The sequence below is a fragment of the Sus scrofa genome, chromosome 6, assembly GCF_054392235.1.
Source record: "Sus scrofa isolate SSC_HxYL_T2T_F1_AM1 chromosome 6, Sscrofa_HxYL_maternal_Yorkshire_Landrace_v2.0, whole genome shotgun sequence".
NCBI lineage: Eukaryota > Metazoa > Chordata > Mammalia > Artiodactyla > Suidae > Sus > Sus scrofa.
The window spans coordinates 103,038,363-103,062,148 of record NC_139388.1 but is presented as its reverse complement, the minus strand read 5'-3'; the positions used below and the strand labels follow the sequence as shown (position 1 = coordinate 103,062,148).

The 23,786-nt window shown below is 42.9% G+C and overlaps 1 protein-coding gene across 4 annotated transcripts in view; it reads left to right on the top strand.

The window, feature by feature from the left end:
• The window catches only part of RALBP1 (ralA binding protein 1), a 47,389-nt gene that overhangs the window by 9,875 nt on the left and 13,728 nt on the right, over window positions 1–23,786 (top strand). For 2 of the 4 annotated variants that reach the window (XM_003127830.7, XM_005665282.4), the window contains exons 2-7: window positions 1,240–1,267; window positions 11,505–11,801; window positions 15,106–15,564; window positions 20,048–20,397; window positions 21,813–21,974; window positions 23,474–23,605. In XM_003127830.7, the coding sequence (XP_003127878.3) occupies window positions 11,558–11,801; window positions 15,106–15,564; window positions 20,048–20,397; window positions 21,813–21,974; window positions 23,474–23,605 (1,347 nt within the window). In that variant the 5' untranslated portion in view covers window positions 1,240–1,267; window positions 11,505–11,557. Of the gene's footprint in view, window positions 1–1,239; window positions 1,268–11,504; window positions 11,802–15,105; window positions 15,565–16,504; window positions 18,285–18,655; window positions 20,398–21,812; window positions 21,975–23,473; window positions 23,606–23,786 lie in introns of those variants that run through there. The other 2 variants (XM_005665285.3, XM_084964086.1) reach the window with 2 other exon arrangements.

Sequence of the window (23,786 nt, the reverse complement as noted above, 5' to 3'; positions counted from 1 at the left end):
AGGAATCTCCACTCCATACTGTTCTCCATAGTGGTTGTACCAGTTTACATTCTACCAGCAGTGAAGGAGGGTTCCCTTAACACCGTTGTATTTATTTGTCCATTCACCTACTAAAGGACATCTCGGTTGCTCCCCACGTTTTGGCAATTATGAATAAGCATAATTCTATAAGTTAGTTGCTATAAATAGCCATGTGGAGGTTTTATATGTACAGAAGTTCTCAACTCATTTGGGTAAAAATCCCAGAAAATACCAAGGACATGATTGCCGGATTGTACGGAAGGAGTATTTTTTTTTTTTTTTTGTCTTTTTGCTATTTCTTTGGCCGCTCTCGCGGCATATGGAGGTTCCCAGGCTAGGGGTCTAATTGGAGCTGTAGCCACCGGCCTACACCAGAGCCCCAGCAACCCGGGATCCGAGCCGAGTCTGCAACCTATACCACAGCTCACGGCAACGCCGGATCGTTAACCCACTGAGCAAGGGCAGGGACCGAACCTGCAACCTCATGGTTCCTAGTCGGATTCGTTGACCACTGCGCCACGACGGGAACTCCCGGAAGGAGTATTTTTAGTTTTGTAAGAAACTGCCAAACTGTCTTTCAAGGTGGCTGTACCATTTTGCATTTCCACCAGCTCTGAGTGAGAATTCCTGTTGCTCCACATCCTTGCCAACATTTCGTGTGGTTAGTGTTTTGAATTTTGGCCATTGTAATAGTGTACTGGTATTTTATTTCTTTTCAAAGGTCATTTTAAAAAAAGTTGAGATATAATTGACATATTAGTTTTAGTTCTGCAACATAACTGTCGATATTAGTATATATTGTGAAATGATCACCACAGTAAGTCTAGTTTATGTTCATCACCATACATAGTTAATAAAAATTTTTTAAAGGAAAATAATTTTTTAAGATCTAGACTTACTTTAATCATGTTAATTGTTGGGTTTTTCTTTGTTTTTGGCTGCCCCCACAGCATGTCGAAGTTCCTGGGCCAGGGATCAAATCGGTCCTGCAGCTGTGACCTGTGCCACAGTATAGTAGTCCTGGATCTTTAAGCCACTGCACCACAGCAGGAACTGAAAAAAATAATTTTCTACTTCACTCTTAAATAACTAAAAATAATGGTTTTGTGTGTGCCTGCTAGACACTGCACAACTAATAACACTTTTCAATCAGATTGGACATCACCGTCTATGTTTCTTGTTCCGTGTTAATTTTTTTTTTTTTTTTTTTAATCATAGGTACCCTAGGAAACCCTGGTTCAAAAAGGTACGTTTTTTTGTTTGTGTGGGGTTGGGTTTTTTTTTTTGCCTTTTTTTTTTTTTTTTTAGGGAATGCACCCTTGGCATTTGGAAGTTCCCAGGCTGGGGTCGAATCAGAACTGCAGCTGTTGGCCTATGCCCTAGCCACAGTTACATGGGACCCAAGCTGCGTCTATGACCTATGCCACAGCTCTCAGCAATGCTGGATCCAAAAAGGTACATTATTGAAAGGAATGCGCGAGATTTATGATGAAACTACACTTCTTTTAGCTGGTAGTTTGCACAGCATCTGATAGATTCTAAGTAGTGCTGTTTCCCTCATGACCGCTGATGCATTTGCTTCCAGTGCTATGGGTGCTGGTGCGCTGTCTGGGACCATGAGCTAGATACTTTTACCCAGTTTCTGTCGTAGCCTGTGGTGTGCGTGTTCTACATTATTAAGTAACATCTGTTGGTCTCCCTACCCCCCAGTTAAGTTCTGCTTTAAGATTTACTTGAGCCTAGATTATGTGATTATGAAACACTGCCCTCTCTCTGCACCTCCGCCCAAAGGATACACCATTACTTTAAAAATGTGCAGTTTTAGGAGTTCCCTTTGTGGCTCAGCAGTTAACGAACCTGACTAGGATCTATGAGGATGCAGGTTTGCTCCCTCGCCTCATTCAGTGGGTTAAGGATCTGGTGGTGCCATGAGCTGTGGGGTAGGGTCACAGCTGTGGCTGTTGTATAGGCTGGCAACTGTAGCTTCTGTTCGACCCCTAGCCTAGGAACCTCCTTGTGCCGCGATTGTGGCCCTAAAAAGAAAAAGAAAAAAAAAAAAGGAAAAAATGCTCTTTTACTGTTAAGTACCAAATGATATTTATTATGATTTTTTCAATAGGAAAACTTTTTTTGGTCCTCTTTATTGGATTGCTTGCTGATGATAGCGTCTTGATTTTGTTTGAAGGCAATGAGGGTGTTTCTCCCCATAGTTATTATACATACATACTCTGATCCTGACGGTTGTAGAACTCAGTTGTGTCCTTCCCAGCCTTTCATCTTGTTGGCAGAAGGTGGAACTTTTTCTAGCTGCTAGATCCTATGTTTTGGCTGCTTATTTTCCAACACCTGACATTTGGATCCTCAGAATTTGAATATTCATTTTGAATAATGGACCCAATTTATGCTCTTTAGATTTCTGTTTCACCTGAGGATTGATTTTACATATTGCATTATATCAGTTTCCTAAAATAACTTGTGAAGTTTTCTGTTTTCTTGTTAGTCCTGTAATGTCGCCATTAAAAAGACATTCATACACCAGTTCCCGTTGTGGCTCAGCAGTTAGTGAACTTGACTAGTATCCATGAGGATAGATTTATCCAAAAGTTTGTTTGGATGAGCACCTGGGGTAGGGAAGAGACTACAATGAAGATTAATTCTGATGATATATAAGGGTACAGAAAAGAATAACTCAAGAGTAAAATCTCAGGAGTTCCCATCGTGCTCAGTGGTAATGAACCTGCCTAGTGTCCGTGAGGACACAGTTTCGTTCCCTGGCCTCGCTCAGTGGGTTAAGGATCCGGCATTGCTGTGACCTGTGGTATAGGTTGCAGACGCACCTCAGATCTGGCATTGATGTGGCTGTGGCCTAGCCTGGCAACTGTAGCCTCTGATCAGAACCCTAGCCTGGAAACTTCCATATGCCATGGGTGCAGCCTTAAAGAGACAGAAAACAAAAAGAGTAAAATGTCTGTTAAAGTACAGACCTAAACAAATGTTAGGAGCTTTGAGAGGACTAATTATATAGCAGCTCCATGGGCTGATAGTTGGTCTGTGGGGTGTGCATGAGAACCTACTGTCAGTCCTGTGGACATGGATACTGGGCTGTGTTGTAGCACTTGGGTCATAAACATCACCTGTATCGTTGTGGAAGGATTTCACTCTGGTTGACATGAAACCCTCTAAACCTTATCTGTCTCATCTGAATGATTTTTTTGTCCCATCTCAGTTTGTAAACCTAAATTTTCCCCCCCCCTTTGTTAGCAGTATTCATGTTTTAAGAGAAACCCTTGACTGGTAAAGTTGCCTATGGTATATAAAACTTGCCCCAAGTGGGGAGAGGGCTGACTATGTCTAAACGGTTTTTGGGGGCCTGGGATTTTGGTCACCGCTCGGCGGAGGATGCTGACATGTTGCTGCATGAAGAGTTCACTTGTCCCTGTGGCTCCACTGTCCCTGGTTCCTCTGGTCCTTGCCCCTTGTGCTTTTCCTCTGCTCCTTTTGCTTTGCCCCTTTAACTGGAGTAAACCGTAGTTGGGAGCATGACTGTTTGCTGACTTCCGTGAGTCCTTCTAGCAAATTGCCAACCCTGAGGGTGGCCTTGGGGACGCCTGCCTTGTAGTGAAGACATATAGTGCAGAATGCTATTCCTGCCTCATTCTGGCACCCTTCCCGTTCTTAGTTTTTTATTTTAGCTCTTTTGGTGTTTATTTTCTTATACATAAATACTTAAACAGGTTTTTCTGAAGGTAGCGGTTTTAGATGTTGTGTATTAACCAGGTGTTACGGTAGATGAGGATCGGGTCTCTGACCCTTCCCTAGGTGCCCTGTCTGCAGCATAATCCTGCCCTGCACAGTGCTTGCTTGATTAAATCAGCATCCATCCTTTGCATTGTGATGATTGGGCAAGTACTGTGTAATACTGAGCTGGACAGGATTATCCTCCAATTTCATCTTCTCATCCACACTATTTTTTTTTTTTTTTTTTTAGAGCCTCACCCTCAGCATGTGGAAGTTCTCAGGCTAGGGGTCGAATCAGAGCTACAGCTGCCGTCCTACACCATAGCCACAGCAACTGGGGATCTGAGCCATGTTTGTGACCTACACCACAGCTCACTGCAAAGGTGGATTCTTAACCCACTGAGCGAGGCCAGGGATTGAAACCTCATCCTCATGGTTCCTAGTTGGGATCATTAACCACTGAGTCCTGAAGGGAACTCCTCACCCACATTTAGAATTAATGATTATCTCTTATTTTTATGTGCTTTTTCCTTTGTTCTTAAGACAGATTTATTCTTTTCTTTTTTTTAATTTTTAATTTTCCCACTGTACAGCAAGGGGGTGAGGTTATCCTTACATGTATACATTACAATTACATTTTTTTCCCCCACCCTTTGTTCTGTTGCAACATGAGTATCTAGACAAAGTTCTAAATGCTATTCAGCAGGATCTCCTTGTATATCTATTCTAAGTTGTGTCTGATAAGTCCAAGCTCCCGATCCCTCCCACTCCCTCCCCCTCCCATCAGGCAGCCACAAATCTTTTCTCCAAGTCCATGATTTTCTTTTCTGAGGAGATGTTCATTTGTGCTGGATATTAGATTCCAGTTATAAGTGATATCATATGATATTTGTCTTTGTCTTTCTGACTCATTTCACTCAGTATGAGATTCTCTAGTTCCATCCATGTTGCTGCAAATGACCTTATGTCATTCTTTTTTATGACTGAGTAGTATTCCATTGTGTATATATACCACCTCTTCCGAATCCAGTCATCTGTCAATGGACATTTGGGTTGTTTCCATGTCCTGGCTATTGTGAATAGTGCTGCAACGAACATGCGGGTGCATGTGTCTCTTTTAAGTAGAGTTTTTTCCAGATAGATGCCCAAGAGTGGGATTGCAGGGTCATATGGAAGTTCTATGTATAGATTTCTAAGGTATCTCCAAACTGTTGTCCATAGTGGCTGTACCAGTTTACATTCCCACCAACAGTGCAGGAGGGTTCCCTTTTCTCCACACCCCCTCCAGCACTTGTTATTTGTGGATTTATTAATGATGGCCGTTCTGACTGGTGTGAGGTGGTATCTCATCGTAGTTTTGATTTGCATTTCTCTTTTTTTTGGTCTTTTTGCTATTTCTTTGGGCTGCTTCTGCGGCATATGGAGGTTCCCAGGCTAGGGGTCGAATCGGAGCTGTAGCCACCGGCCTACGCCAGAGCCACAGCAATGTGGGATCCGAGCCGCATCTGCAACCTACACCACAGCTCACGACAACGCCAGATCGTTAACCCACTGAGCAAGGCCAGGGACCGAACCCGCAACCTCATGGTTCCTAGTCAGATTCGTTAACCACTGCACCACAACGGGAACTCCCTGCATTTCTCTTATAATCAGCGATGTTGAGCATTTTTTCATGTGTTTGTTGGCCATCTGTATATCTTCTTTGGAGAACAGTCTATTCAGGTCTTTTGCCCATTTTTCCATTGATTGATTGGCTTTTTTGCTGTTGGGTTGTATAAGTTGTTTATATATTCTAGAGATTAAGCCCTTGTCGGTTGCATCATTTGAAACTATAGACAGATTTATTCTCAAAGCTCCAGTGGTTCTTTACCACATCTTACTACTCTTTTCCACACTGTCACATGTCTGTGATTCCCATTGTCCTTGGAGCCCTTCCTTCTCCTGGGTCACAGGGGCTGTCACTGGCTGGTCACAGGCATACTTTTCCTGGGGTTCCTTGCTGCATGTCAGGGTTGAATCTCAGGGTCTCAGGGCATTGGGATTCTTTTTTTTTTAGGGCCACACCGGAGGCATATGGACGTTCCCAGGCTAGGGATCAAATTGGAACTGCAACTGCTGACTCACACCACAGCCACAGCAACACCGGATACTTAACCCACTGAGCAAGGCCAGGGATTGAACCCGCATCCTCACACTGATACTAGTTGGGTTCGTTACTGTTGAGCCATGACGGGAACTGCTGAGGGTGTCAGGATTCTTGAGCAAACGCAGGGAAAGTTACAGTCCTTGCCGCTCTGTGACTGAAACATCTTTATTCTATGTTTGAATGGTTGTTGGAATTAGTTTTCTTGTCAGTGTTGAAGATAATCCTCTACTGTTTTGTAAGTCTCTATAATCTGTTGACAAGCTGATCGGGATTCTTGGTATGTAGCAGTTAGCCCCATCCCTGCCTGGCAGCAGTCTTCAGGATCACCCTTGTGTCCCTGTGCCCTGAGACGTCATGCTGTGCTCTGGCCTGGGCCTTCCTGTATGGTGCGGGGCACTCAGGCACTCTAGATGCTCATGTCCTCTACTTCTGAGAAATTTTGCAGAGCAAGACTGTATTGTGTGTGTGCAAATACTGCTCATGAAGTTGGACGTTCCCAAGCAGTAGGTGAGGCCGGATAGTGTTCAGTATGTGATGTACTCATGAACCAGTGTGCGGGTTCCCTTGTAGAGATTTGGACTAGAGACTTTGAATTTACAGGTTACTCTTAAAAACAGTAAAAATGAGGAAAAGCTGCTCCCAGTGAATTGCGGCCAGGTATTTATTAGCAAAGAACATTTATAAAATATTGAATTTATCTAACTTTGTAGACTAGTTAAGCAAGCTGTTGGTTTTCTGGAATGGGCCTTTTTCTCTGTAGATATTATCAGGTTTCATAAATGATTGGAGTTATTCTCAAATCTCATTTCAGGAGACTTTAATTTAGCAGTCTTTCTTTCCTACTTCTTTTGCTTTGTCCTTTTGCATGGGTGACTGACTTCTCATTATGTGTGCTGATTACTACTGGTATATGAGCAGAGAAGACTGTTTTAAGAACAGTGTATATCCTAGTTCTTTGGAGGAATGCATGTTTTTAAACCATTGTTAAGTTTGAGTCTAGTTTTATGAAACTGTTTTTTGGCTTTACCTCAGTTAAAACTGTCATAACTAATTTTAAAGGTATACTTTTTGGCGTTCTAAAGTAGAATTCTAGGTGTATGGTTAATACCTTTTGTTCGTTATTGCAAAAGTAACATCTTTTACCTTCAGTTCTTAGACTGATGTCAGCCACAGGCTTTTAGTTGGGAAGTATTGGAAATAGACGTTCCTGTTGTAGTGATTTTGGGTGTGGGCTGGTGGGATGTTGATGGTAATGATGGAAATAGTAACGTTTGAGAAGGATAGTTTGTATTTTTTAATGGCTCGTGATCATCTCTATGGAGCATCCATGGCTTTTTTCCCCCCAATCTGAGGGATTTTATTGAGTATTTTATGTTCAGTGTTATGCACAGTTTAATGTTTCTTGGTGACAGCATGGGTGGATCTAGGGCATTATGCTAGATGAAATAAGACAAATACTCTATGTGATCTGACTTTTTTTGTTTTTCTTTTTAGGGCCACACCCATGGCATATGGAAGTTCCCAGGCTAGGGGTCTAATTGGAGCTATAGTTGCTGGCCTACACCACAGCTACAGCAACATCAGATCCTTAACCCACTGAGTGAGGCCAGGGATCAAACCCATGTCCTTGTGGATTCTAGTCTGATTCTTAACCCGCTGAGCCACAATGGGAACTCCCCGTATGATCTCACTTATATGTGGAGTCTAAAAACAAAACCAACCAAACAAAATGAAAATAGACTCATGGAGAACAAACGGGTGGTTGCCAGAAGGCAGGGGTGCTGGATGGTTGAAATAGGTGAAGGGGATTAATAGATACAAACCTCTTATAATTAAAAAAAAAAAAGCCACAGGGATGTAATATGCAGCATAAGGAATAGGGTCAATAATAATAACATAATTTTGTGTGAGGACAGATGTTATTAGACTTATCACAATAATCATTTCAAAATGTATGTAAATGTCAAAGCACTAGTATACCTGAAACTAACAATATTAAATAACAAAATATATATTTCCATAAAGTCTTAACAAACATATACATACATGTAGCCCACTTGCCTGTCAATATAGAGAACATAGCCATCAACCCAGAAAGTTCTCTCTTGCTACTTTGTACTCAACCCCTGCCTCTTCCCCACACCCCCACAACCACAGTTCTAAATTCTTTTGACAGAGATGAGTTGGCCTGTTCCAGAGGTTCATATAAATAGAATCATATGTTATGTAATCTATTGTGTCTGGCATCCTGTCTTTTTGAAGTTCATCTGTTTTGTTGTTTGTCTTAGTAGTTAGTTCCTTTTTAAAAAATGCTAGTATTCCATTGTGTGAATATGTTACAGTTTATCCAGTCTTGTTAATGGAAACGTGTTTCTAGTTTTTATCCATTATGAATAAAGTTGCTGTGACCATGTCTTTTTGTGACTGTATGTTTCGTTTCTCTTGGTTAGTAATCAGTCACTCAGGAGTTGAATTACTCCATTTTTATGCTAAGGGTTTAACTAAATGCTACTGCCAGATACTTTTCCAAAGCTTATCTTCCCACCAGCAATGTATTAAACTTTCTTGCCAAGGTTAGGAATTGTAGCTGTTTGAATTTTAGCCATTCTAGATGGTGTCTATTGATAGTTCATTGTGGTTTTAATTTCCATTTCTTTGGTATTTAGTGATATAGAACTTTTTTTCATGGGCTTACTGACCAGTCATATATTTTCCTTTGTAAATTGTTTGCTCAGCTCTTTAGCTCATTTTTGTTTTGGATTGTTTCTTTATCGTTGAATTGAAGGAATTCTTTATATATTCTGGGTCTAAGTTACTGGTGATTCTTTGTTGGGGGAGGACCCAGATCCTTCCCACACTGTAAATGTGTTCTCCACATTTTTGCTTTGACTGTTCATTTTCTTCATAGTGTCCTTTGATGAGCAGAATTTTTTTTTTTTTTTTGGTCTTTTTAGGACTGTATCCGTGACATATGGAGGTTCCCAGGCTAGGGGTCCAACTGGAGCTGTAGCTGGTGGCCTACATCACAGCCACAGCAAAGCCAGATCCGAGCCACGTCTGCATCTTACACCACAGCTCACGGCAATGCTGGCTCCTTAACCCACAGAGCAAGGCCAGGGATCAAACATGCATCCTCATGGATACTAGTTGGGTTCGTTAACTGCTGCTAAACCATGATGGGAACTCCTGACGAGCAGAAATTTTTACCTTTTGGCTGCACCCGTGGCGTGTAGAAGTTCCTGGGCCAGGGATCAAACCCATGCCACAGCAACGGACCCCCCCTCCAATAAAAAACCCCAGAGATTGAGGTCAAAGGCTGGGTTCGTCCCATCTTTGTCTCATCTTGGATATAACATGTGGAGAGCATGGAAGAGACTGAATCTTTCCTGTGTGCTCTGTGCAGTGTTACCTGCTAGAGCTCCTGAACTATTAGGCCAGGCAGCCACGTGCTGAGGTGGTTCAAACCCATCAAGTCACATGCTGTGCTTGAGGTGTGCTTCAGGGACTCTGTGGGCACAGAAGTGGAGGGCATGGCTTAGACTGGGTGGGGTGGATCAGGATGGGGGGTATTCCTGGAGAAGATATTACTGGTACTTGATCTCTTTTTATTTAATTTTGGCTCTGCCCATGATGCATGGAAGTTCTGGGCTAGGATCGAATCTTTGCCACAGCAGTGACCTGAGCCACAGCAGTAACAATGCTAGGCCACCAGGGAACTTTTTTTTTTTTTTTTCCTTTTTGGGGCCACACTGCTGCATATGGGAATTCCCAGGCTATGGGTCAGATCAGAGCTGCAGCTGCTGGCCAAACCACAGCTCAGGGCAACGCCAGATCATTAACCCACTGAGGGAGGCCAGGGATAGAACCTGCATGCTCATGGACACTAGTTTGGCTCTTAACCTGTTGAGCCACACCAGGAACTCCTCTTTTGGCATTTTAAAGAAATTAGCTATCATAATTTACATTTTTTTTCCACATATGCCTCTCTTTTGACTTGGTTTATGGTCGGATTTATCAGTCTTGTCATTTGTGTTTACCGATTTTTTAAATTGCAAAATAATCTTAAAAGTGAGTGCAAAGAGGAGTTCCCCTTGTGGCTCATCAGTAACAAACCCGACTTGGATCCATGACGATGTGGGTTTGATCCCTCATCTCGATTGGTGGGTTGAGGGTCCAGTGTTGCTGTGAGCTGTGGTGTAGGTTGTGGACAAGTCTCGGATCTGGTGTTGCTGTGATTGTGGTGTAGGCTGGCAGCTGTAGCTCTGATTAAACCCCTAGCCTGGTAACTTCCATATGCTGAAGGTGTGGCCCTAAAAAAGCAAAAAAAAAAAAAAAAAAAAGAAAGAAAGAAAAAGAAAAGAAAAAAAAAATGAGTGCAAAGAGAAACAAGTGGTTCTGATAGTTTTTAAAATAAATAACCTAAAGAGAAATAAGAAGTAATCCAAGTAACTATTTTTTTTTTTTGTCTTTTCAGGGTCGCACCCGCAGCATGTGGAGGTTCCCAGGCTAGGGTCGAATCGGAGCTGTTGCCTCTGGCCTACACCAGAGCCACAGCAACACCAGATCTGAGCTGTGTCTGCGACCTACACCACAGCTCATGACAACACTAGATCCCTGACCCACTGAGCAAGGCCAGGGGTCGAACCTGCATCCTCAGGGACACTAGTCAGATTCGTTTGTGCTGCACCACAACAGGAACTCCTGCGAACAAGTCTTGAATTCTTCTTACATTTGTTTTTTGTAGCATCCATTTTAAAAAAAACTTTTTTTGTGTGTATTTTAGGATTAAGCAATGAGGGTTCCTTTATTTCTTCAGCATAGCCCCAGGACAAGATAAAATAGCTGTTATCAACTGTCTAATGCAGAATGGAAAAGCTAATGATCAGTAATTGTGTGACTCACTAAATACATCACTTTGCCTGTTTTGTGAATTTTAATTATGATACCAAATTATTCATGTATAGTTATATAAATAGTCTCCTTACTTTATTATTAATAGTTGGTTGGTCATAAGATTTTATGTTGACTAGCAACCAAAGTGAGCCCCTTACAATGGTGGGTTCTTTTTAGAGGGAACTCTCTTGTGCTTGGAGAACTCTAATTTTCATTTGGTTCATTTTTGTAACACTTGAAGATCCAGTGCTTTCAACTCTGAGAACCAAAATGTGTGATGCACAAATGTAACTTGAGATGACAAAATGAAAGACTGTCTTTAAAGGGGTTGTGAAGGAAAAACATTTTTATTTTTATTTTTTTGCTTTTAGGGCTACACCCACGGCATGTGGAAATTCCAGGCTAGGGTCTCTAATCGCAGCTACAGCTGACGGCCTACACCACAGCCACAGCAAAGGGGGATCTAAGCTGCGTCTTCGAACTACACAACAGCTCACAGCGACACTTGGATCCCCAACCGACTGAGCAAGGCCAGGGATCGAACTTGCATCCTCATGGATACTACTTGGATTCCTTTCCGCTGCACCATGATGGGAACTCTGGAAAAAATTTTTGATTTGTAAATACTGGATTAACTGTGTTGTGTGCATCTGTGCTGTTGTGTTTGGGCGGCTGTCAGGTGACGGTGCTCTTTCTCTCTCTGCAGGTGTGATGGACAGGTGACGGAGAAGCCCTCTACACTGTCATCAGGAAGGCAGCATGACCGAGTGCTTCCTGCCCCCGCCCAGCAGCCCTGGTGAACACCGCCGGGTGGAGCATGGCAGTGGTCTCACACGCACCCCTAGCTCTGAGGAGATCAGCCCCACCAAGTTTCCTGGGTTGTACCGCACTGGCGAGCCCTCACCTCCCCATGACAACCTCCATGAGCCTCCTGATATAGTGTCTGATGATGAGAAAGACCATGGGAAGAAAAAAGGAAAATTTAAGAAAAAGGAAAAAAGAAGTAAGTTCCCTTTTCTTTTTGCTATAGCTACATATCTATATATATATTTTTTTTTTTGGCTGCCGTGTGGCGTATGGAGTTTTGACCTACACTGCAGCTACAGCAATGCTGGATCCTTAACCCACTGTGTAGGGCTGAGATCGAACCTGTGACCTGGTGCTGCAGGGACACCGCAGGTCCCATTGCTCCATAGTGGGAACACCTGTATTTTAGATATGTTTCTGCTCTAATCACATGTACCTGCTATCCTGTAGAAATATACCCAAAGACTCCTGTTTTATGTTTTGTTTTTTTTTTTTGTCTTTTGCCCTTTTAGGGCTGCACCCTTGGCATATGGAGGTTCCCAGGTTAGGGGTTCAATCGGAGCTACAGCTGCTGACCTACACCACAGCCACAGCAACTCAGGATCCAAGCCGTGTCTTCGACCTACACCACAGCTCACGGCAGCACTAGATCTCCAATCCACCAAGCAAGACCAGGGATCAAACCCGAAACCCCATGGTTCCTGGTCGGATTGATTTCTGCTGTGCCACAACAGGAACTCTGGTTTTATGTTTTCTTGTTTAGGGTCTTAACTTTTGTTTACAGTCTTACTCTCAGCAATAAAAATTTCCACAAATGGTAAAGTTTTCTGGTGGAGGTTTCTTAAATTGGTCATTTAAAATAATGTGTAAGAAGTAAATATTGAACCTTTGTCCTTATGGAAGCTTACATTCTTGGTGAGGATGGGTGGGCCAGGTGGGTACACTGTGAAGCAAGTCTGTATTTTTTTTTTTTTTTTTGTCTTTTTGCTATTTCTTTGGGCCGCTCCCGCGGCATATGGAGATTCCCAGGCTAGGGGTCGAATCGGAGCTGTAGCCACCAGCCTACGCCAGAGCCACAGCAGTGCGGGATCCGAGCTGCATCTGTGACCTACACCACAGCTCACCGCAACGCCGGATCGTTAACCCACTGAGCAAGGGCAGGGACCGAACCCACAACCTCGTGGTTCCTATTCAGATTCGTTAACCACTGCGCCACGATGGGAACTCCTATATTTGTTTATCTTAAGCAAATGCTACATCGCACCCCCTCTCTGACTCCTGTTCTCTAGGGGGCGCATTGTTTAAACATAGCTTTTTAGTTATAAACAAACCAGGTGAATTACTCTAAGTTAAGCGTTGCTTTGAGTTTCACCATATTTTTAAGTTAACTTGTTTTTGGAGCATAACATTTGACGAGAGTGCACAAATTGTGTACAACTTGATGAATTATACAAAATGGATACACTTGTGTAATTAGGATGGACCCTGAAAGTAGAGCATTATCAGCACCCTAGAAATTGCCTTTTGTTGCCCTTCCAAAGGGCATCCCCAGCATAGCTCAGAACTGCCTGATCTTGGACTTTTGTATCTGGAAGTAGGTGTGCTTTTGTGTAGAGTTTCTCTCTCTTTTTTTTTTTGGTCTTTTTAGGGCCGCATCTACAGCCTGTGGAAGACCTGGGGTAGGGGTCAAATTGGAGCTGCAGCTGCTGGCCTACACCATAGCCACAGCAGTATCAGATCCAAGCCTTGTCTGTGACCTATACTGCAGCTGTCAGCACCGCTGGATCCTTTAACCCACTGAGCAAGGCCAGGGATCAAATCCACATCCTTAAGGATACTAGTCAGGTTCTTAACCCTCTGAGCCACCATGGGAACTCCTGTGTGGAGTTTCTTTTGTCCATTGTTACCTCTCTTAGTCCATCCCTGTTATTCCCCATGGTAGTAACTTGTTCATTTTCATTGCACTAATATACTGGATTCTAGTTATCCATTCTACTGTTACTGGTCATTTGAGTTTTTTCAGTATTAGCTGTGAACGTCATTGTACATGTGTGTGCATTTCTGTTGAGTATGTGCTTGCTCACAGGCCATACTTACGTCAGTATCAGTGGACCCTGCAAAGTAGTTTTCCAGAGTGGTTGTGCCAGTTGGCACTCCCACCAGTAGTGTCTGAGAACTCCACTTGCTTTTACGTCATGGTATCATGCCATTCTGGTTGATGTGGGATTTGAGGTATTTTAATTAGAGGAAAATTCATGCAGTATCTTTAATCTTTAAATAGCTTGTATGGTAGTTGGCTAAAGAAAAGAAAATGAGAGTTTTATTTTATTTATTTATTTATTTATTTATTTATTTTTTTATTATTTTCCCACTGTACAGCAAGGGGGTCAGGTCATCCTTAGATGTATACATTGCAGTTACAGTTTTTTCCCCCACCCTTTCTTCTGTTGCGACATGAGTATCTAGACATAGTTCTCAATGCTATTCAGCAGGATCTCCTTATAAATCTATTCTAGGTTGTGGAAAATGAGAGTTTTAGATGTTAAAAAGAAAAAACAAACCAAACTGGATAACTCTAATACGATTCAAAGCAGCTGTCAGTTTGTGAAAACCAGGGCTCCCAGTGCAGGGAGGTGGCCCCCATCCGGAAATTAGGGAACTTCCTGGTTCTGTCCTCCCCAAGGGGCTTCTGTTTCTGCTCCTGTCTCCAGAAAGAACTTAGCACCTGGAGACAGGAGAGCGAATTGTGATGGGATGATGGGGGGATCTAGACAGTAGTGCATTTTGTGGCCTGATTGGAGATTGTTTCAAATTCCTGGGGCCAGATGTGAAAAAAATCTAAGCAAAGTAAGTTAGAGGATATTATATGGATGATGAAAAAATGCTCTGTATTACAGAGGATTCTCTCCACTAGCCCTTGGTGTAGATAATAAATAAATAAAAATAAGTAAATTATTGTTTATAATAATTAAGTTTGTAAAAATTCCCATTACACACATGTGAAATAAAACCAATTGCAAGGATAACTGGCTCTTTGCACGTTGCCCTCTTGTCAGGAGATGTCGCAGCAGCACCTCATTGTAGCTGAGCAGTTCCAGGAGGGCTGGGCCCGTGGGCTGGAAAGCCAGGTAGCCAGGGCCAGTGGCACTTCTTTGGTCCTGTTTTTGGACGTTAAAAATGGAGTTTGGGAGTTCCTGTTGTGGCGCAGCGGAAGTGAATCCGACTAGGAACCATGGGGTTGTGGGTTCGATTCCTGGCCTAGCTCAGTGGGGTAAGGATCTGGTGTTGCTATGAGCTGTGGTGTACGTTGCAGACGTGGCTCAGATCTGGTGTTGCTGTGGCGCTGGCCTTGGCTGGTGGCAGCAGCTCCGAATGGACCCCTAGCCTGGGAACCTCCATATGCCAAGGGTGCGGCCCTAAAAAGACAAAAAAAAATGGGGGGGGGGGACAGTTTGACGTTCAGCAGCCATGACTTACACTTCCTGCATTTCCTTTGTCAGCTGAAGGCTATGCTGCCTTTCAGGAAGATAGCTCTGGAGATGAAGCTGAAAGTCCTTCCAAAATGAAGCGGTCTAAGGGGATCCATGTTTTCAAGAAGCCCAGCTTTTCTAAAAAGAAAGAGAAGGATTTTAAAATAAAGGAGAAACCCAAAGAGGAAAAACATAAAGAAGAAAAGCACAAAGAGGAAAAACATAAAGAGAAGAAGTCAAAAGACTTGACAGCAGCTGATGTCGTCAAACAGTGGAAGGAAAAGAAGAAAAAGAAGAAGCCGATTCAGGAGCCAGAGGTGGCTCCGGTAGACGTTCCGAGTCTCAAGCCCATTTTTGGAATTCCTTTGGCCGAGGCAGCTGAGAGGACCATGATGTACGACGGCGTCCGGCTGCCAGCTGTCTTCCGGGAGTGTGTGGACTACGTGGAGAAGCACGGCATGAGGTGCGAGGGCATCTACCGCGTGTCAGGTACGTGTCGGGTGTGGCCGCTTCCCGTCGGGCCAGGTGCTCGCATGACGTGTGCCACAGCCTCTGTGGTTGCTGCTTCCTTCCATTTGGATGGACCCTGCCGCATGTGTGTGCGTGTTTTCCACTGTTCCCCCCATCAGGAGGATTTGCACTGGGGTCAGTTTGCGGCAGCCAGAGAGTGGAAGTGAGCATGTGAGTGGCCCTCACCTGCTGCCCTTTCCTGGCGCTCGGCCGGCCTCTCACCTCCATGCCTCTGAGAGGCATGCAATGGTCTCCAGCAGGAGGAAGGATGCCTGGGCTGAGGATGCCTCTTGGCCAGGAGACACAGTGACCACAGCCATGAGTATTTCCTGAGGGAATGAAATGTTCTCAGTAAGTGTTTAGGCCCAGATGTGAGTGCTTCCCTATGTAAGTGAAATTGAGCTTCTATTTCTCTACATTCTGTATGTATGAAACTTACCTTTCATACCTGGTGAGAATGTAATTTACATTGGGTGTCTAAACTCAAGCAACAAATACTGTCTAGGGTAAAAAAGTAGATTTCTTACGAAGAAGTATGGCTTTTGTGTTGGTTTAGGATGAGAGTCCTGACCCGTGTGACCTCTGTGCTGTGGGTCATCATGTCCCATGGTTCTGGAGATCTAGGCTGTAAATTTCACTGTTGCTCACACACATTTCATGGTGAGTGACATCATAACACACTTAGAATGTATAAAGAGACTGGATTTATTTTTCCATTTAATTGGTTTGTATACATTTCTAGAAGGTAGATTTGATATTTAAGTTTTGTTAAGAACTGGCAGGCATGTTTGATAATTGGGGAGACTGTTACATAATCCTACAGATAATGTTACCATTTCAGAATATTTTGCAGAAATGCTACTCTTGTATAGAAAATGAGACAAACAGATTAGGCACTGGATTTGGGTTTACAAGTTGGTTTTTTTTTTTTTTTTTTTTGCTTTTTAGGGCCACACCCGCAGCATACGGACGTTCCCAGGCTAGGGGTTGAATCAGAGCTACCTACAGCTGCCAGCCTACACCACAGCCACAGCAATGCAGGATCTGAGTCACATCGATGACCTATACAACAGCTCATGGCAGTGCCGAATCCTTAACCCACTAAGTGAGGACAGGGATCGAAGCCTCACCCTCATGGTTACTAGTCGGATTTGTTTCTCCCGTGCCACAATAGGAACTCCGACAAGTTCTTAAGTTACATAAAAATAAACACATATAATGAATTTGAAATTTGACTTTTAAGAAAAATTTATGATGGATTTGTAAAGATCTGAACAATACTAACATAGCTGCTTCTCTCGTGATTTTGATAGGCATGAAGAAGTTTTGTTTTAGGCGAAGGATTCTGAAGAGGTCTTAGAGCTTTGTTCAAAGGGTTCTTTTGTCTTTGACCTATTTTTGATGTTTGCCCTCTTTCGGAGCCAGAGTTGTGAAACTCCTCTCTCCATGTGTCAGAGCATTCAAACTGAGCTGCTCCCCTGTTGGTTGGCTCCTTGGGGACTGAGCTTCTGCTTTGATCAATTTTGTATTTATTTTTGAAGCTCTGGCAGTGTGCTGTGTTCAGCCCTCTGTGGACTACAGAGTTATGGCTGTGACTTTTCTTTTTGAAGGCTGATAATACTGGTTTCTGCTAGAGAACTTTGGTTCTCATTTATTCACATGTAAGTTCCAGTTGTAAAACTAACAAATTTTGCTTATTGTCTTTCCGTACCTGGGACGCTGTATTTGAAGCGTCCAGTTTTTGCAGGGAAAACATGTTGATAACAAACCAAATTCTTACTCTAAATTGTTCACTGTGCAATCTTCTGAACAGGCATTGCTGGGGGAAAATTTGAAATCTGTGAAATATATATGCGAGAGAGGGAGGAGGTCTTTGTCAAGAATTTCTTTTCTTTTCCGTTTTAGGCTGCACCCATGGAATGTGGAAGTTTCCGGGCTGGGAGTCGAATCAGAACTGCAGCTGCTGACCTATACCACAGCCACAGCAATGCCAGATCTGAGCCACGTGGGCAACCTACACCACAGCTCACAGCAGTGCCGGGTCCTTAACCCACTGAGAGAGGCCAAGGATTGAACCCGGCTCCTCATGGATACTGGTTGGATTCTTAACCCACCGAGCCACAACAGGAACTCCAAGAATTTCAGTTAAAGTTAGGAGTCACCATGTGTTACTTATGAAAGTAGGAAAATAGGAATTAGTTTCTAACTTTCCTGCCTCAAGATAAAGATTGTGAAAAAAATAAGATTCATATTGTTGGAATTCCTCTTGTGGCACAGTGGGATAAGAATCTGACTGCAGTGGCTTGGGTTGCCGCGCAGATGAGAGTTCAGTCTCTGGCCTGGGGATTTCCATATGCCGAGGATGCCTCCATTAAAAAAAAGAAAAGATTCATATTGTTATTTTCATACTCAGAGTTGCTGATTTTATTTCACCAGTGCTGGATAAGTTACTGATGTATTGTGGTCCCATTGAAAGGTTTACACATAAGATAAGAAATTTCAGAGCCCAGAGGTAAGCATAGTTGATTATAAAATTCTCTTCAAATTAAATGACACTGGAGTGTCATTTACATTATAGTCTGTCAGCCTTAATTTGTGGCTTGTTTCCAGTAATTGGCCTGTTTTTGATTTTTTGCTGTTGTTTTTTATTTTTGTTTTGTCATTTTAGGGCCACACCCGTGGCATATGGAGGTTCCCAGGCTAGGGGTCCAATCCGAGCTGTAGCCTCCGGCCTACACCACGGCCACAGTAATGCCAGATCCAAGCTGCATCTTCGACCTACACCACAGCTCACGGCAACTCCGGATCCTTAACCCACTGAGCAGGCCAGGGATAGAACCTGAGTCCTCATGGACCCTAGTCAGATTCATCAACTCTGAGCCACAACAGGGAACTCCTTTTTTTTTTTTTTTAATTGACGCGTAGTTGATGTATAGTGTCATGTGTTTCAGGAGTACAACATGCTGATTCACTATTTTTTTATTTTTTTTATTTTTAATTTTTTTTAATTTTATTTTTTGTCTTTTTGCTATTTCTTTGGGCCGCTCCTGCGGCATATGGAGTTTCCCAGGCTAGGGGTTGAATCGGAGCTGTAGCCCCCGGCCTACGCCAGAGCCACAGCAACGCGGGATCTGAGCCCCATCTGCGACCTACACCACAGCTCACGGCAACGCCGGATCATTAACCCACTGAGCAAGGGCAGGGATCGAACCCGCAACCTCATGGTTCCTAGTCGAATTCGTTAACCACTATGCCGCGACGGGAACTCCTGATTCACTATTTTTAAATGTTGTGTTCCATTTATAGTTATTATAAAATGTTGGCTATATTCCTTTTGCTGTACAGTACAGTCCTTGTAGCTTATTTATTTTATGCGTGGTAGTTTGTACTTCTTAATCCCACCTGTATCTTGCCCCTCCCACCCCCTTTCCCCACTGGTACCACTGATTTGTTTTCTATATCTGTGAGTCTGTTTCTTTTTGTTATATTCACTACTTTGTTTTATCTTTTTAGATTCCACATATAAAGTATTTGTCTTCCTCTGACTTCATTTAGCATAACAACCTCTATCTAGGTCCATCTGTGCTATTACAAATGGTAGAATTTCATCCTTTTTTATAGCTGACCAGTAAATCTTGGCCTAAAGTTTTAAGTGTTAAAAACCACAGAAAGCTACTTTGTACTCATGAGCCATCACTGTCACTGAGTTAGGTCACTTAAGTGCAGATTGGGCTAAAGACTTAATTAAATAGTGTCTGAAAAACATTGGTGTATGTATGTTTCTTTCTGTCTACTAAGAAAAGCAAAACAATTCAATTTTAGTAACCCACATTTTCCTTTTTTTTTTGCTGGTTCCTAGGTTCAGATTAAGAAAACATGCAAAGAATTTAAACTTAAAAATCAGATGGGTATTATTTAATGAGGACCAACAAGAGTTTATATAGATAGTGAACTCACCTTTTGCATTTATTGAACAACTTTACCTTCTAAAAAAGTCATTACCAACAAGTTTTTGGAACAGGCTTACATGTACCAAGTTGCATTTTATGGTGTTAGTCTTGTGACTAGTTCGAAAAAGCAGTTGGCCCCTTGTGTAGAGCAAGGCTTATGCTTGGAGCATAGTTTAGTTTTTGCCAGAATTTGTACCTATCTTTAAGTTAAAAATTTTTTTTTTCCTGAATTGATTGGCATATTTGGTTGCTTTGATTTTTTTTTTCTGAATATTGAGTTTTTTCATTATCATTTCACTTTTGGTTAAAGTCAACCTCCTAGTATAGTCTTTTGTCTTCTCTATGGAGGAACTCTGTGCCGGTAAAAAGCCCCATTAGTGGTTTGTTACTGTCTTGGGGCCTCTTCTCAGACCTCCCTGGGGGGTGGGTGCTGTGGCAAAGGTGGCTGTATGTTTGATTTTTTTTTTCTCCTCTTGACACTTTCCTTCTCATCTGAATTGGAATGTTCTCAGGAATTAAATCCAAGGTGGATGAGCTGAAAGCAGCCTATGACAGAGAGGAGTCTCCCAACCTGGAGGAGTATGAGCCCAACACTGTGGCCAGTTTGCTGAAGCAGTACCTTCGGGACCTGCCTGAAAACCTGCTCACCAAGGAGCTCACGCCCCGCTTTGAGGAGGCCTGTGGGCGGAGCTCGGAGGGTGAGAAGGTACAGGAGCTCCAGCGTCTTTTGTGGGAGCTGCCCGAGTGTAACCAGCTCCTCATCTCCTGGCTCATCGTGCACATGGACCATGTGATCTCCAAGGAGCTGGAAACAAAAATGAACATCCAGAACATTTCTATAGTGCTCAGCCCAACTGTCCAGGTACACGGCCTCTCTGCACTCAAGCTGTGCACACGGGCCCTCTGGGCCAGCCCTGGGGTTTCGGGGACGCGTCCTGTTGCTGAGCCACACAGAGCAGTGAACCAGAGGCTTAGCCTGGATGTTGGTCTTTTTCTGTTACAGTGTGGACAGTGTTGACATGTCAGATAATGAGCATGTTGGCCTATTGGCTGTAGCTGTGAAATCTGCATATTGTCCCATCTTTGGTGTGGGTTTGTGAACCAGTTGCTGATGACAGTGAACTGTCCATAGAGGAGGAGGAGCCCACAGTATCTTCGGGTGACGGTGACCCGTTCATCTACAGGACGTTAAAGATTTAGTTATTTCATCAGATAGTGTTACCACTTAATCATATCACACAGAATATCACACTCAGGCACACAGAGGCCTCCTGTTACTTATCTGATCAGGGGTTTAACCTGAGGATATTCCATTCACAGAGAGAGGTCCTGGAGAAGTATTTTGTAGAATCTTAATTTGAGGAGGCATTTCAGGGAGGTGGGTGATGTGTTGTTTGGTGTCTCTTTATAGCATAAATTCTTGGCCTTCATTTCTTGCTGCTCACTTGGTGCTGCCATAAAGCGTGTGTTTTCCTTTAATTTGAGTTACTGATATTTCACTTAGGCCAAAAAAATAAAGGTCAGAAAAATGGGGGGGGGGTATTTTAAGCCCTATTTTTGGCCAATATATCAGGTTATAATTGGTCATTGTTATAACACACAGTTGTATGTAAGTGTATATTTTCTTTTACTGAAGATTCCTTCATTGCTCATTGATTATATTTTGGAAGCCAAAATGTTTCTCAAATTTCACATTAGGTTTTCAGAATTTGGTATATATGATGTTACCTAATATTACTGTAATGGAGAGGATGGTATCAGAAGATGCAGGTGTGTTTTAAGAGTACGCTTTAGGTAGGAAATAATGTCTTTTACTAGCTTGTTAGCCAGCCAAACATCCTGGTCTCTTAGTCTGACCACAGGCTCTTCGAGGGCGCCCAGAGGTGGTGGCTTCTGGAGTGAGGCTCCCACTCAGCCAGCTTTGCATCTGTAAGTGCTCTCACACTTCTCAGGAGAGCCAGTCCTGTGAGTTAAAATGTCCCACAGTAACCTGAAAATAAAGCAATAAGATTTAAAAAGTCAGTGTTACAGTGCTAAAACAAATCGAATTGATGCTCATCAGCCTCTGCACCTTTTTCTTGGCTTTTCGCCCAGTTCCTTATAGTCCTTGACTCCATGAATTAACTCATACTTTCTCCTTCTCTTTAAATTGGCCACTAATTAGCAAAGCATGTCTGGTCCCTCCTGAGGATTAAAGAATGCACTTAGGCAGCAGACCAGTTAAATGAAATAAAATGAAAGTTTTAATAGTTTTCTTGCATATCTTTTGTCTCTTAGATTAGCAATCGTGTCCTCTATGTGTTTTTCACACATGTGCAAGAGCTCTTTGGAAATGTGATACTGAAACCAGTGACAAAACCTCTTCGATGGTCTAACATGGCTACGATGCCCACACTGCCCGAGACCCAGGAGAGCATCAAGGAGGAGATCAGAAGACAGGTGTGCACCCTGCTGCGCTCGGCCCAGAGTCTGCCCTGCACTGACCCTGAGGGAGGTGGAGATGACCATGACCCTCTTAGTCACTGAGCACTTCCTTTGTGCCTAGAGCCGTGTTAGGCACATGGAAGCCAGAACTCTTCCTTGGCACTACTTCATGTCAGTTAAGTCAGAGTGTCATGGTGGAGAGAGCACAGGTTTGGAGACCAGAAGACCTGGCTTTAAATTCTTGTTCTAGGAGTTCCCGTCATGGCGCAGTGGTTAACGAATCCGACTAGGAACCATGAGGTTGCGGGTTCGGTCCCTGCCCTTGCTCAGTGGGTTAACGATCTGGTGTTGCCGTGAGCTGTGGTGTAGGTTGCAGACGCGGCTCGGATCCCGCGTTGCTGTGGCTCTGGCGTAGGCCGGTGGCTACAGCTCCGATTCAACCCCTAGCCTGGGAACCTCCATATGCCGCGGAAGCGGCCCAAAGAAATAGCAAAAAGACAAAAAAAACCCAAACCCCCCCCCCCAAAAAAAATAAAAAAATAAATTCTTGTTCTACTCCTAATTAACTGATTTTAGGCACATGGCTTAACCTCTTTAAGTCCTGGTGATTGCACTTAAAAATGAGTCCTCTCTTAGGTTTGAGGTGAGGATTCCCTTAAATGAGATAATGCATTAAAGATGTTCAGCATGGAGTTCCCGTCGTGGCCCAGTGGAAATGAATCCAACTAGGAACCATGAGGTTTTGGGTTCGATCCTTGACCTTGCTCAGTGGGTTAAGGATCTGGTGTTGCTGTGGTGTAAGCCGGCAGCTGTAGCTCTGATTGGACCCCTAGCCTGGGAACCTCCATGTGCGGAGGGTGCGGCCCTAAAAAGACAACCCCCCCTCCAAAAAAACAAAAAGCTGTTGAGCATGGTGTCAGGTATGTTGTAAGTAGTCCAAAACTGTTAGCTTGTATGGACAAGGCTGCTTTATCAGCCTTATTTTACGGAAATTTGGGGAAGTTAAATAACTTAATCTGTGTCACCTGGTTACTAAGCTATAGAACCAGGATTTGACCCAATCATGTGCTTTCCCATTGTGCTACTGAAACAGTGCCATTTGAGGGTGTGTGTGTGTGTGTGTAGATGAATAAGAAATTCAAGACTAATAAAAATATATGCATTTGATTATAATGTCTTTTATTTGAATACAAGTAATCAAATCAAATCCCTGTGTGCTTTTTTCCCTCTTCTCTGCACTGAGCTCCCATTTCTTGTTATTTGATGATGTGTTGGGGGAAGGGATGTGACTTAACCACTGATGAACTGCCATAAATTGATGGATTAGAACCCAGTGCTCAGGCAAGACAATTAATGATTTTTCAGTCAGTGCCTTGAAAAATCGATTTGTGCTATTATGTCATTTCTTTAATGATAACTGAAAAGTAGTTGGTTCTGCATCTTTTGAAATCACATGTGGTTTTAAGATGAAAAGACATAAAATACTATTCAGCATGTGGTATATTGTGTTCTAGGAGTTTCTTTTGAATTGTTTACATCGAGACCTGCAGGGGGGAATAAAGGATTTATCTAAAGAGGAAAGATTATGGGAAGTACAAAGAATTTTGACAGCTCTCAAAAGAAAACTGAGAGAAGCTAAAAGACAGGTGAGTAAATTTATTATTTTGGCACATCATGTTTATAATAAAATATAAAAGGAATGCACCGTAATCTTTTATATACCATTTTCAGTTATTTTTTAAAAGTACAATTATATACATATCTTTTTTAAAACCTTTTTTTATTTTATTTTGCTGTTTAGTGCCACAGCTGTAGCCTTTGGAAATT